The 12,917-nt window shown below is 47.0% G+C and overlaps 1 protein-coding gene across 1 annotated transcript in view; it reads left to right on the top strand.

Annotated features, from left to right (window-relative positions):
* LOC146802463 (glutamine amidotransferase-like class 1 domain-containing protein 3, mitochondrial) overlaps nt 1-10,320 on the top strand; it is a 30,884-nt gene extending 20,564 nt beyond the window's left edge. Inside the window, exons 3-4 of the mRNA XM_085620435.1 lie at nt 1,003-1,207; nt 10,087-10,320. Of these exons, the coding sequence (XP_085476561.1) occupies nt 1,003-1,207; nt 10,087-10,279 (398 nt within the window). The 3' untranslated portion in view covers nt 10,280-10,320. The remainder of the gene's footprint in view (nt 1-1,002; nt 1,208-10,086) is intronic.
* The last annotated feature ends 2,597 nt before the right edge of the window (nt 10,321-12,917 follow it).

The following is a 12,917-nucleotide window of genomic DNA, read 5'->3' as shown; positions in this document are numbered from 1 at the left end:
ATCTTTCCCCATCAGTGTTAAAATCTGCCATAAAGAAATCTGTTAGGTTGTGGTCCTTCCATTCAGATAGGACAACACTATCAAAGAGGGGACATGCCTGGGCAGTGATTACCAACTACGAAGTGGGTGTCCAGCTGCCCTATTTGTCTAGCACATATGCACTTTATTGGAAGCGTAAGTTCTTAGCCTTGAGGATGGGAGAATGGCCCTTTTTGAAGAATCTCCCGGCATGGCGCCGGTCGGGCTGTAGCACTGCATGCAGGTTGTGCGGTTACCACACCGAATCAATGGAACATATTGTTTGTGCATGCCCAGTACTACTTCAAGCCAGACGGCAGTTATTGAGAGGCCAATGTATTAAATTGGGTGTACCTTCCTGCCGTCAAGCAATACTGGCTGCCCTTAACCCTGCGAACACCAAGTTAAATATTGGGCTTGCGAAATTCGTTCATAAAGCGTCAAGATTTCTTGAAGCCAAACCCCCACTTCAGTAAGAGTCGAGATCCTGAACTAAAAGATGTTTTATCTCAAACTACATGAAACCTAGGGCGACGTATTGCACCAGAATATTACTAAGACATTCACGACCACTGAACTCTATTTTATTGATCAACTGTTTTAAATTTTTTACTATAGTCAAACCAGATTATTTAATTATTAGCATGTACTGTTTTAAATTCTTTACTATAGTTAAATCAGATCATTTAATTATTCGCATGTACAGTTGTAAATGGTTTTTAAAATCAAACAAAGAGCTATATACTACTGTTTGAGAGCCTTATGGAAAGAATGGCTAGCTTGAGGGGATACTCGTGGTTTGTATGTAGCAGCAGTTATAATGAAGGTGTGATGTGTACTGAGCTATCTAATTCTAAATGCAGGTACAGGAAAACTACATTGGGTGCCTCTTGCATAAAGTTGTCTTACAACTGTAGTGTTGCCCGCCTTAATCTGATCTTTTTAACCATGTTTTAAGATTGGCTTCACCCCTTTAAATTTCAGGTGGCTTCGGTGTGGCAAAGAACCTGTCATCCTGGGCAGTGGAGGGCAATGCATGCACAGTAAATGACGAAGTGAAGTCAACACTGGAAGATTTTCACAAAGCGAAGAAGCCCATTGGACTGTGCTGTATTTCTCCAGTATTGGCGGCGAAGATCTTCCCAGGCTGTGAAGTGACGATTGGCAAGAATGAGAATATTGATGGACGGTAAGATCCTCTTGTAAAAAAAGTACTTTGTACTGAAAGTAAATTCTAATATTAAAGTAGCTCGTGTAGGAAAGCAGGGTTGGAACTACATGTTCAAGATCTTATGTTCTACAAAGTGGGGTCTTTTTTCGTTCCTAGCTTCATGGTTTAATGCAGTTTTCACTCTCATTTAAAAACTTAGTATTTTGCACAAATTAGTTACTTAACCTTGTGCTATTTAGATGATTCATGTAGCGTTTGTTTCTATTTTTACGTTTTTCCTATTGCAACAATAGTGTTGGTTTGTTAATTAGTCTTGCATTTGCTAGGCATGCAGCAAGACCTCTCAAATTGGACTGATTGCTTTATTCTGTCTGCATGAAATAGATTTTGTTTTGTTTGCCATTTAACTTGTGCAACTGTTCAGTCTCTTGCTACTGTGCATCCCTTCTGCTTTCACCTCTAGTAGTATTGGCAAGTAAGATGACCAATTCCAGAACTCAGTGCTGCACGAGAATGTGCACGTATTTGGATGGAGTAATTTGTGTTCCTGGCTACTTTGACATTATGCTCTAGATTTTGAGTTCAACAGTATCAAACTTTCTAGTTGAGAAATGTTCATTCCGATCCTAGAATGCAGGCACTAGTCCCAACCCATCGGAGTACAAGCAGTCAATGTTTCACAGAATGAGTCAGTTGTCTTATCTCTACACCAACACCCTGGAGTTGGTAGAGCCTTGCAGTAGATTGCCACCTTGCAGCATAATTTCTATGATTTGTTACTCTTGTACATATTGGCGAAGGCAAGTTATTGTGGTTTTTAGTTATTTGTATCCCCACTTTGCATTTGGTGTTTAGCCTTTTCAAAGATTTCTTGTGGTTTTGACACCAAGTTCCCTACTACCATGCCCAACCGCCCCATTTTATAACCTTTAGAAGTCTTTTGCATGTTGAATGATTTTGATGCTAATTAACAGCCTTTTTTTATTTTCTAGAATGTTTTAACAGATTTAGGTTCTTGGATGTTACTTTGTGGTGTCCTATGTTGTGGTCACTTGACTTCCTTTTGCTACAACTGGTTGTGGGCTAAAATTTGAAGCCTGTTTGAGTTTTGGGAACATCGAACATATTGGGCTTCCTTGACAACTTAATTTGGTATGTTCTGTCGCACACCTTCTCCCAAGTGGCTTGAAAACCCTTCTTGGCTTTCCCAGACCCAGTGACATTTAGCTCTGGAGAAAGGGGAATCTCCGATAACCCCTTCCCTAAACTGAGATTGAGGAACCTCAATCCTAAGGGGCCCCACCTTAAGCCCCCAAATTGGTACACACATTTGCTAGTATTTTATGGTTTGTGCCATTTTAATACAAAAGAATTGTCTTCACAATGGACGAAACAGCCGGTTTAGAGTTCTGTTTACTTTTCAATTGGGCTGCTTGTAGCAGTGTTTTATAGGGCTTCTGCTTACCTACTACAGACTGATGGTTTAAAGGTAAATATTTTGACAGACCGCATGTCCTCCAGCTTATGGTTTCTCTCTGCCACTCATATGGGGGTTTTCATACCCTTGCCTCTATAGCAGTACTTTGTTAGAATAAAAGTGCCGGGGCACACTTCGAGCCACTGCAGCTTGCACCACCCATTGCCTCTGCCAGTGTTGCCAATTGTTTCCCTCTAAAGTTATCAGATGCATTTTATTTTTTTGTTCCATAAACCTCCTTCCACCCACCTATCCAATCTTGTGGCTCAACAGCGCACATGAGCATCCCTGTTTCGTACCCCAGGACCATTTGGATGCGAGGAGAGAGGAAGAGGTCAGAGCTGCTGGAGGCCGGCGCAACGGAGCGGCTGCTGAGGCTCTGCGGAGGGTCGTTGCTGTATGGGACGCCTGACTGGCCCCTGGCGCTTGGTGTGAACGTTGAGGCTGTCCCTGCTGTTGGTGTCGCCGGCTGCTGCCTCGCGGATTCAGAGGACGGTGGGGCGAAGGGACGCCATCTGCCAGCCAGCCTCCACCTCGGACTGCGGCTGAAGGGCGGGGCTTCACTCCCGGGGCTTGCGGGCGGCGGGCCGGAGCTGGAGGTGAGGCAACCCGGCGAAGCGTGGGGCAGTGCGGGGGCCCTGAAAGACATTCTGGTGAGCTCTTGGGTCCCCCGTGGGTCTGTCTTTGGCGGCTGGTTCGTGCGGGCTTGGGCACTGGCTGAGGCCGCATCTGGGTTTTCAGCGCGGCGGCCGTTATCTGGCTGGCAGCGGGGAACTCCTCTTGCACGCGATCCGGGCCCCGCGCGGCTGAGGTTGCGGCTCTATCTTTGCTGCGGCCCGCTTCTGCAGCTGCCTTGCGCCTGAGCGTGCGCCGTGTGAACTTGGAACTAGCTCCTGCATATTATTGGTAGCATACAGACTCCCGCAGTGCCTGGTGACAGTTGGCAGTGGCACTCGCTGGACGCCTCTGAGGATTACTCCATTGTTTGGGAACTGTTAGCCCTGGCCGCCCTACAGTACATAGTGTACACCGCCTGCCTGCCATCAATACTGAAGGTTTTGTCATGAAGTTGGCTCCATCTCCTACGGATATATTGGTGCCCACTGAGTGATGTATGGGGTTCTGGCACTGCGTACAGACCCTCAACTGCAGCGTATGCGGTAAGGCGCTGATAGTCGCTGCTGGCGTATTTGGAGGGGTCAGGGGGCGACTCTGTGCTGACTGGTTGGGACCGAACCTGAACGGACTTGCTTTTCGAGGCCATTGAACCTACCTGGCACCTCTGTCCTGCTGTCTTGAGCGCGTCAGCTCTTTCCTGATTGCCTGCCTTCCCTCCCGCCGCCGCACCGCAAATTACTGCGGCCGCAGTGAGGAGGGACTCCACTTACCAGAATCCTTAGCGGTCTGAGAGCGGGTCCCGGAAACGCTGCCTAAGCGCCTGGAGGTGCTATAATTCACTGCCTCTTTCCCGCGTCGCGGGTAGCGCGCAGGTTGCGCCGGGCTGAGCCCGGGCAGAGGGCGGGCCCTCTGAGGCCCCCAGAGACACGAGGAGACCGGATCGGGGGAACCCCCTGGAGTTTCCAGCAACCGTGAGTTGTGTGTTTGACATTCTGAGTATCACCATGGCCGAGACTGTTCCTATTAATGCACCCATAACAAATGGTACCCCAACTAAAGGAACACTGGATGATTATTTTAAAAAGGTTGCTACGGCCTCGGTCAAGGAGACCTCGCTCGCTGAACGAAGGGCTGAGCGACGTCGCTCTATAGAGTGTATTAAAAATAGGATACCATTGGATAATATGTCTCCTACAACTCCGACTCACATTGTGCTAAGTTCTCCTACTCTTACACAGGAGGCATTAGCTATTGACAATGTCCCTGTACTGCACAGAACCATTGATCCTACATCTGACAACTCCATCTGTTCGCTTGGTACAACTGATCCACACCCTTCCAGTTCTAGTATGTTTACTAAGGAAACTGACATTGTCACTATTCCCTCTCAACCTAAGGCTAAGGCCTCTAGCAAGAAGGTCGGGAGGGTGCTGATGCCTAAAGCTACAAGGCCCCCTCCCTCCAAAAGAAGAAAGGTTAGGAGATATCCTAAAGGACAAGATTAAACACACTGACTTTGGCAAAGGACCCATCCAAATTCCAGGCATAATATCTCGGACAAAGGTTACAACCACGTCACCATTAACACACGCCAAGGCCATAACACCTTCTACCTCTTTGGCATCCCCCTCTTCTGATCTGACCTGTCCTCCGTTGCCCATACCCAATGCAGGTTCGATGCCTTTATACCTCGAGGGCATGGAGCAACTGATAAGGTCATTTGTTCTACCCATCATCGAACGATTAAAAAACATAGAGCAACGCCTAGGGGACCTAGAATCTTCAATTATAAAACATCCGGGGCCATGTAAAGATCCTGTACACCCAGCTTTGCCCCCTCCTGCAGTATTAGTTCCATCTCCTACTTACACCAGGAAAAACGACATGGGTAGCTCTAATTGCCAGCATAGGGCCAAGTCCCCCCACACCACAGCTCAACAACACCGTGGTCAAAGCGATGTGGGCGAACAAATAAAGGAAGTAACAAATTCCATCATAGAAACGATTCCAAATGATAGGGGTGGGAACCAGCACTCAGCTAGGGCAAGAGACCGACCGGGCCACCTAGTCGATCTACCCCCAGAGGCGGTTCCATATGTGGTAGTGCTCACAGAAGTCCCGCCCCTGGAAAAGGGCAAAACTGAAGGCTTCTATGAACTAAAAAATAAGACCATGCACTGGCTTAGGTCTAACAGACCTCTCCCTTTCAACATCAATGGGGAGATACTGCATGTCCGGAGACTCACTTGGTTAGGGCGTAGAACCAAGGATCTCGAAGGGGATGTAATCATTATCAACTTCAGAGACCCTAGAGCAGTCGACTACATCTTAGACTACCCTCTGGGTAATACCTGTGGGTCCATAAATCCCCGTGAATTGTCATATTTTTACCCAAGACCTGTAGTCTCTTACAATGTGTATCCTAGGGCCCCAGTACGAATGACTACACACCCCCACACATTTTCTGCAATCTCTGCTCCCCCCGCTAAATATTGTAATACCTACGCATCCACATCTGCGACATACGGGAACGCATCAGAATGGGTTACGATGCGCCCTGGGAGTCACAGACATGGCCCATGGAAGGTGAACCATGGCCCACCATTTACTCCCCTTGAAGTCACAAATAGATTCGGGGTCCTATCAGGAGTCGATGATTGCGACTGACATAGGAGTTATCTTGACCACGGGCTTAGCACCCTGGTATTCCAGGCCGGGGACATGGATCCGATTCCTAAACCGCAGATTATTTGCCCACAACATTCTACCACTCCTGGGCTACCCCTGCCCCTACCTGAGACTCATATAGCGCCCCATGAACATGCTCCAGCAGTCGCAGATGAAACAGCAGTAAAGGCGCAGGGTGGTTGTCTAGCAGGACAGATTCTTCTGACACAGGGCTACTCATCTAAGGTACGAGATGATGTGGGGGGATTGTGCCCTCTCACGGCCGGTAGAAAGCACTCTGCATGAGACTCCAATGACCGTACGTAGGGCTACGAGGTCATTGGAAATACTATCATGGAACGTGGCAGGGCTACCTAATAAATTGGGTAATAGTGACTGGGGAACCTTTATCAAAGAATATGACAAATGCATGTTCCAAGAGACGTGGGCCAGAGAAAACCATTGCTACCCTGGGTTCGCAACTTTCAACGTCCCAGCCAGATGGGGTGGGAGGGGACGCCCGTCTGGTGGTTTATCAATGTGGATCGCTTGCCATCTAGGCTGTATGGCTGAGATGGTAGAAACAAACTCATCCGACATCCTGTGTGTGGCTTTGCGTTGGCCCACTGGGATGGGCCTGACCTTGGTAAATATATATTCTAGACCGGTCGGAATTGCGGCCACCTCAAGGACAATGGAGGACTTAATGACTTTTCTCGATTCCCTCATTGGTTCAGAAACATTACTGGTTGGAGTGGACTTTAATATCCAGTTTGAACCATTACCGATTCACCTGGATGGGATTAGTAGTGAAGAGGATGATCTCTGGGAAATCCCAAACATTGTAGGACCGCCAGTTAGGTCATCATCACCTCTAATTCTGCAAGTTCTAACACTGTCTTTGGCAAATTCACTTAGAGCATGCAATGGTAGGTTCCAAGGGGACATCCCGCCGCAACCAACTTTTAACAGACCAGGCCAGGAGTCCCGGATAGATTATATAATGATTAAACTCCAGGATTGGAAATTGGTCTTAGATTTTAAAATAGTCCCTAGGCCAGACAGTGACCACAATCCCCTAATCCTTTCACTAGCCGCTGACTGTTTTTTAAATGGTGCTGCTTTAGGAAACAGACTATCTGCCCCCAGTCTCACCTTATCTAGTAATAGGCGAAGAATAAGGTGGGACAAACTGCTAGAGAAACCGACTTGCATAAGGAGCATATACGAGCAAGTGGCATTCGCCCTTGAAAAAGTGGAAAGTCTCCTCTCTCAACTGCCCTCGCAAGATGGTTGTCTTCCCCTTGAGGACATTCACCAGACCCTCTGTGTTAACTTAGCCGAGGTATTGAACCCTGTGGTCCAGGACAGGAAAGTGAGGAGAGAAAGAGCCTCATGGTTCAATGCCAGTTGTAGGGGAGTTTGAAAGACCTCCTCAGAGCATTTAAAAACAAGGAGGCCCCCTCGGTAATTAGGGAAAAGAGGGTTGCTTACAAGCTCCTCCTTGAAAACGCTAAAATCGACTGGGACTGGGAGAATTGGGCAGAAATTACAACTGCACTTAAAACCAGAGACTCAAGGAAATTTTGGCATATAGTCAAACATGGCTCAGCAGAACCTGTCATGGCTATCGAGGGCAACATTGCGCCCGAAGTTTGGGAGGATCACTTCACATCGCTTTATAGCAGGACCGGGCTAGACAAAATAGGAATCCAGGCCGGGACCCTAGCCGCCCCAATCATGGATAATTCCTCTGAGATGGAAGATTTTAACTTGGAGGAATTGGAAATGGCAATCATTCGCCTTTCCACAGGAAAAGCGCCAGGCCTTGACAAGCTCCCAGGCGACCTCTTAAAGCATGAGGTAAAAATTTGGGCACCATACCTCTTGGTGTTGTTTAACGCCATCATCCATGGGATGGCGGTCCCTCCAACTTGGCTCGGGGCGGAGATTGTGCCCATTTTCAAAAGGGGCTCACCTGTGCTCCCTGCCAATTATAGACCGATCAGTCTGATAGACGTTCCACAAAAGCTTTTCGCGAGGCTTCTACTGGATCGACTATTGGACTGGATCGAAGAGAGGGACATCCTGAGCCCCTTTCAGGCTGGGTTTCGCCAGAAGACCTCCACCATAGACCAGGTCTTTAGGCTGTCCCTTCTATACTGGAAAACAATACAGTTGGAGGGTGGCAGTCTCTATACTGTATTTGTGGACTTAAGGGCAGCCTTTGACCTGGTTCCACGCGGTAAGCTCTGGGAAGTGCTGGCGAATGTGGGGGTGCCAGCTGATCTCCTGACCATGATCATCCGCCTCCACACAAACACCTATGCTCGTGTGAGGTGTGGTAGACATGGAGCACTGTCAAATAAGTTTCCCGCTGACAGAGGGGTAAGACAGGGGTGCGTACTCGCACCAACCCTGTTCTGCCTCTTTGTCAACGGCGTTATTGATCACCTCAACGGGGTCCCCAATTCGGATGTCCCGAAGTTGGCGGGAAGGAGGGTCCCGGCAATTATGTTTGCGGACGACACCCTCCTTCTCTCCAAGTCACCGATGGGAATCCAGCGTGTGTTGGATGGATTTGGGGAGTTCTGTAGGGAGCATGGATTGGAGATCAATACTTTAAAGACTAAATTTATGGCCTTCAATCCGCCACCCAGGCTCCACCGCATCCCACGTATAGGGAATAACACACTTGAAAGAGTAAACACCTTTGAATATCTTGGTGTTACCCTCAATGAGGAATTGGCGTGGGGTCCACACCAGGAGAAAGCCAGGCTGAAATTAGTGCAACACACCAGTGGAATACTAAGGATGATAGGGAAGAATAGGTCGACCCTTAAACCTATAGGCCCACACCTTCATATTTATAGGGTACAAGCCAGAGGAGCAGTCACATACGGCAGCGAACTATGGGGTCACAAAGTCTTGGACAGCTTGGGAAAGGAGGAGAACAGATTCCTTAGGTGTTTAGTAGCTCTTCCTCCGAGTACACCCCTAGTGCCTCTGAGACTAGACCTAGGTATTAGACCCCTGGAGGAAGAGTTGGCGCTTCGTCCCGTGATCTATTGGTGTAGATTATGGACGGTGCCTGAACTGATTCATTACAGACGGGGTTTACAGGAAGTTCTTGGCTTCCCAAATTCGGGGAACATTGCCTGGCTCAAGTTTGTAAGGAATAGTTTGGTGAGCCTAGGTCTAGATGCACTTTGGAACGATCCTTGGAACGCCTGTTCAAAGTTTCCTAAAAAAGCTCTTACCAAACTGTACTATGATTCCAAGGCTCCTTCACTTCGACCTTCAAAATCTTTAGGGTCGTTAACACATCAATTCCTTCACATGAAGACCACATATAGTTTTGAACTAGCCCTTGACAATGTTTACCCTGCAATAATCAGGAAGCTTTATTTGCAATGGAGGCACGGGTCCTTGCCAATTCATGCTCTTACTAGCCGTTGGTCCGCGTTGACATCCAGTATTTGCCCGGCATGCAGAGCAAGTGATGAAACCGAGCTGCATCTTATATTCTTCTGCCCGGGCTATACTGAGGCGCGCAGAAAATGGATCATTCCCGTTTGCAGGAATCTGGGTTTTACCAGATGCCACGAAGCCTTTAGAATTCTTAAAAGCGATATGGCTGTACACATTGTGTTTGCTGTGGCAAAATTTCTGGGGGCTTTATGGCACAAACGGAAGCGGTATTTAAAAATGTCACCATGATTCGTTTTTGTACTCTGTTATAAGGCACATGATTATATGTAACTACCAGGTATCTAGCCCTGCGGCTGCACCAACAACTTTTAACCATTTTATCTATTGTTCTTAAATGTTTTTATATTCATTTTATGTACTTTTATGGAGATCCTCCGAAATAAAGTTTTTCTTGACTTGACTTGACTTGGATGTTGGATACATTTAAGCAATTGACCTTATGAGCTGGAAATGGATTATTTCCTTATCTGCCCACATTCCGAACTCCGTCTAACCTCTTTAAATGCTGCTTCTCCATCTGCCTAATAAAATAAATATTTGAACTGAAAATGGCTTCCTTTAGAAAGCTTTTTACAGTATTTACAATTGCATGGAAGTGCAATGACAGTCTGAGGCAATTCTTACTGTCCATTTTGTTTTTCAGGTTTCCTGATGCTGCGACAGCTTTAGCTATAGAAGAAATTGGAGCCAAACACATTAGTAAAGATGTTCATGAATGCCATGTGGATGAAGCAAACCGAATAGTTACTACATGTGCCTTTATGTGCAAGGCCCCTCTGCATGAGATTTTCGATGGCATTGGCACACTAGTGGATGAACTCTTGAAGATTGCCTAAACTGGGTTTGTGTGTAAAGCAAATAAAATACTTTCAAAATGCCTGTTTTTGTGAGCTTATGTAGGATGGGGTTAGAATTGGAAGAACTTGGGTAACTATATAGTTTCAGTTAAATGTAAACTTGGTCTGTGGACTTGAGTGTAACAATCTGCAATAGTTATGGATGTTATTTCCATACATGCAGTCACATGGTTCTTATGTTGGAATAGGGCAGAAGAATAGCTGTGCAAGTAAGCAGTTGACCAAATACATACATCATTATAGTTAGTTTTCAGCCCAACAAATTGGATTAGCTAGCTATTGTGGTTGTGGTGGGGGTGGGGGGGGGGGGGGGTGGAGACGGAGCAGCCACTAAACTTCAAGTTTTGGGGAATTGAAGTCTTCATTCAATGGTGGTTAGGATGTGTGGGGCTCTGCCACCACTAAAGGGGTACTGTAAAGTACGATGTCTAATAGTTAGTCCCCACCCACAGCCCCTGGCGAATCGGCCCATTGTGCCATCTGTGAGGCTAAGGAGGCCCAGTATGAGGTCTGGTCCACATGAGGGGCATAAACACAGGTAAGGACCATGGGGGGGACCATCTAAGTGCCCATGTAAAAGGATGTCTACCGCTTTATCAATGCTTCAAGCCAGGTATGGGGTACCTGATCTGATCCTCATTAATACTCCCCTGGCGGAGTAGGCTAAGCCCCCTCTCATTTGGAGCTAAATAGACTCCTGGGCAGGTGTTTCTTGCAGCAGGGCGTTGAGTATTCCTTTTCGTTACATAAGCAAACAGTAATGCTTGGGTGCTGTGTGAAAGCTCCTTACCTCAATGTTAGTCTGTTATGGACTCTTGGCCATCGTAAACTATGATATGGTAGCAGGAGTGACAGTGGTGAGGGGTTGAAGTAACAGCAGTTTCCACACTATCCTGCATTTTTCTCCCTACTCAGGATGTGAAGGTGTGGGGGGCTGCCCCTCCCTAGTGGAAGATCTCAAACTGTGCAGGGCACAGAGCAACCAACTCCATCCAGAACTAGGTAATAGATTTGGGGTGTAAGTAAAGTGTGGTATCGTGGGTTAAGCAACAGTGAGGGCTGCACCACATGCAAGTTGTACAGTTTTTTACACCCAGATATACAGAAGAGGGGTGTGAACCAGATCTCTAGTGGCATCAGATTTGAAAGCGAAATTGGGTTGTTGGTTGACTGGGATGTAAACCCTGGTCAAGCAGCAACCACAATCCTTGCCTGTTTAAGGCACAAGCAAACTCCAAATTAACCTGTGCTCATCCCCTTGGTAGCTTGGCACTGAGCAGTCCGGCTTAACTTTGAGATTGTTTTCTTGAGCTTCAGGTAGCGCTCAATTGAAGGCATTAAAGGCTCACTTGGCAAAGTCACTGATTTGTCAGGACTTTGAAGGAGACCGACATGAACAGGTAGGAAAAGCATGGGCTAGATGCGCTTTCACAAAGATATAGTGTAGGTATAAGGCAGATAGTCAAGGTAATAGATACACATGCCATCACTCTATAGTCGTAGGACTCCACCCCCAACTGCGCTGTCCCCCATACTCAATTAGTCCTTCGCTCACTCAACTGAGCAGATGACTCCAAACCATATAGAATGCATCATCCAGACTCCTCCTCCCCTCCCACTACAAATGCACCCTGTACCTCAAATAGCCTTTCAAAGCCTTACAAATCGCTGTCTCAGCATACTTCAAAACTGCCTCAGATTTCTAAAATCTTCTAGATACCACTGCCTAGCCTGGATCCTACTTTGATGCGTTCCATGCATACACAACCAGAATAGGCAGTAGTGACTTCTCCTACCAACACATTTTCCCCACCTCAAAGTGTTGCATTCCACACTAAGTTGAAGACTTGACTCTTCAACTAGGTAAGCCCATGGATGAGGGCTGGCTGCTCCTGTGTTGGTGGCGGGATACCCTCTTGGGTGATGAGCTTTACGAATACACATGACAGAACTCTGCACCCAATGCTTTACACATGGGTTATGTTTTTGTTCTCGTCATGTTCATCCTCCACAGACTATAGTAGGTGTTCAGTGCTGTATGACTGCTCCCGTTCGCATTATATTCTTTTATGGTTTGCACTGGTATCCCTGAATATCCAATTCCAAATCTCCATATCTTCATGGAGCCATGATACGTTCCATCAAGTACTTCGTCAAACTTCGCGGTGTCATTTCCCAAGTTCCGGTTTTCGGTTCCGGATATTCAGGGATACCAGTGCAATCCTACTGTAATAGCCATTAAAAAGGCTCTCGAAGAATACAATGACATGGCGGATAGTAAAGCACCTTGGCAAGTATTCCATTGCTAGAGCATATGGGGAGGGGGAGTGCCAAGGAGCAACTTTAGCTAAGCTACTCTGGCATTATAGTCGAGATCCAGGATAAAAATTGGATCGTAACTATATAAATCAAGAGTTCCCCGGACGAGGAACCTATCGGAATATCTAGAACACATCAAAATGACATGGCTCACTAATGCGTACAGAGAGCATCTGATGGCACCTTTGGAACCCAGGGAGATTATTGCAGCCCTCAAGACCATGAATTGGGAGTGCTCCAGGTCTGGATGGGGTCATGATTGCCTTCTACAAGGCGTATCAAGAGTTATTGATACCCC

The sequence above is a fragment of the Triturus cristatus genome, chromosome 8, assembly GCF_964204655.1.
Source record: "Triturus cristatus chromosome 8, aTriCri1.1, whole genome shotgun sequence".
In the NCBI taxonomy this organism is placed as follows: domain Eukaryota; kingdom Metazoa; phylum Chordata; class Amphibia; order Caudata; family Salamandridae; genus Triturus; species Triturus cristatus.
This window is presented reverse-complemented; position numbering and strand designations above follow the sequence as displayed.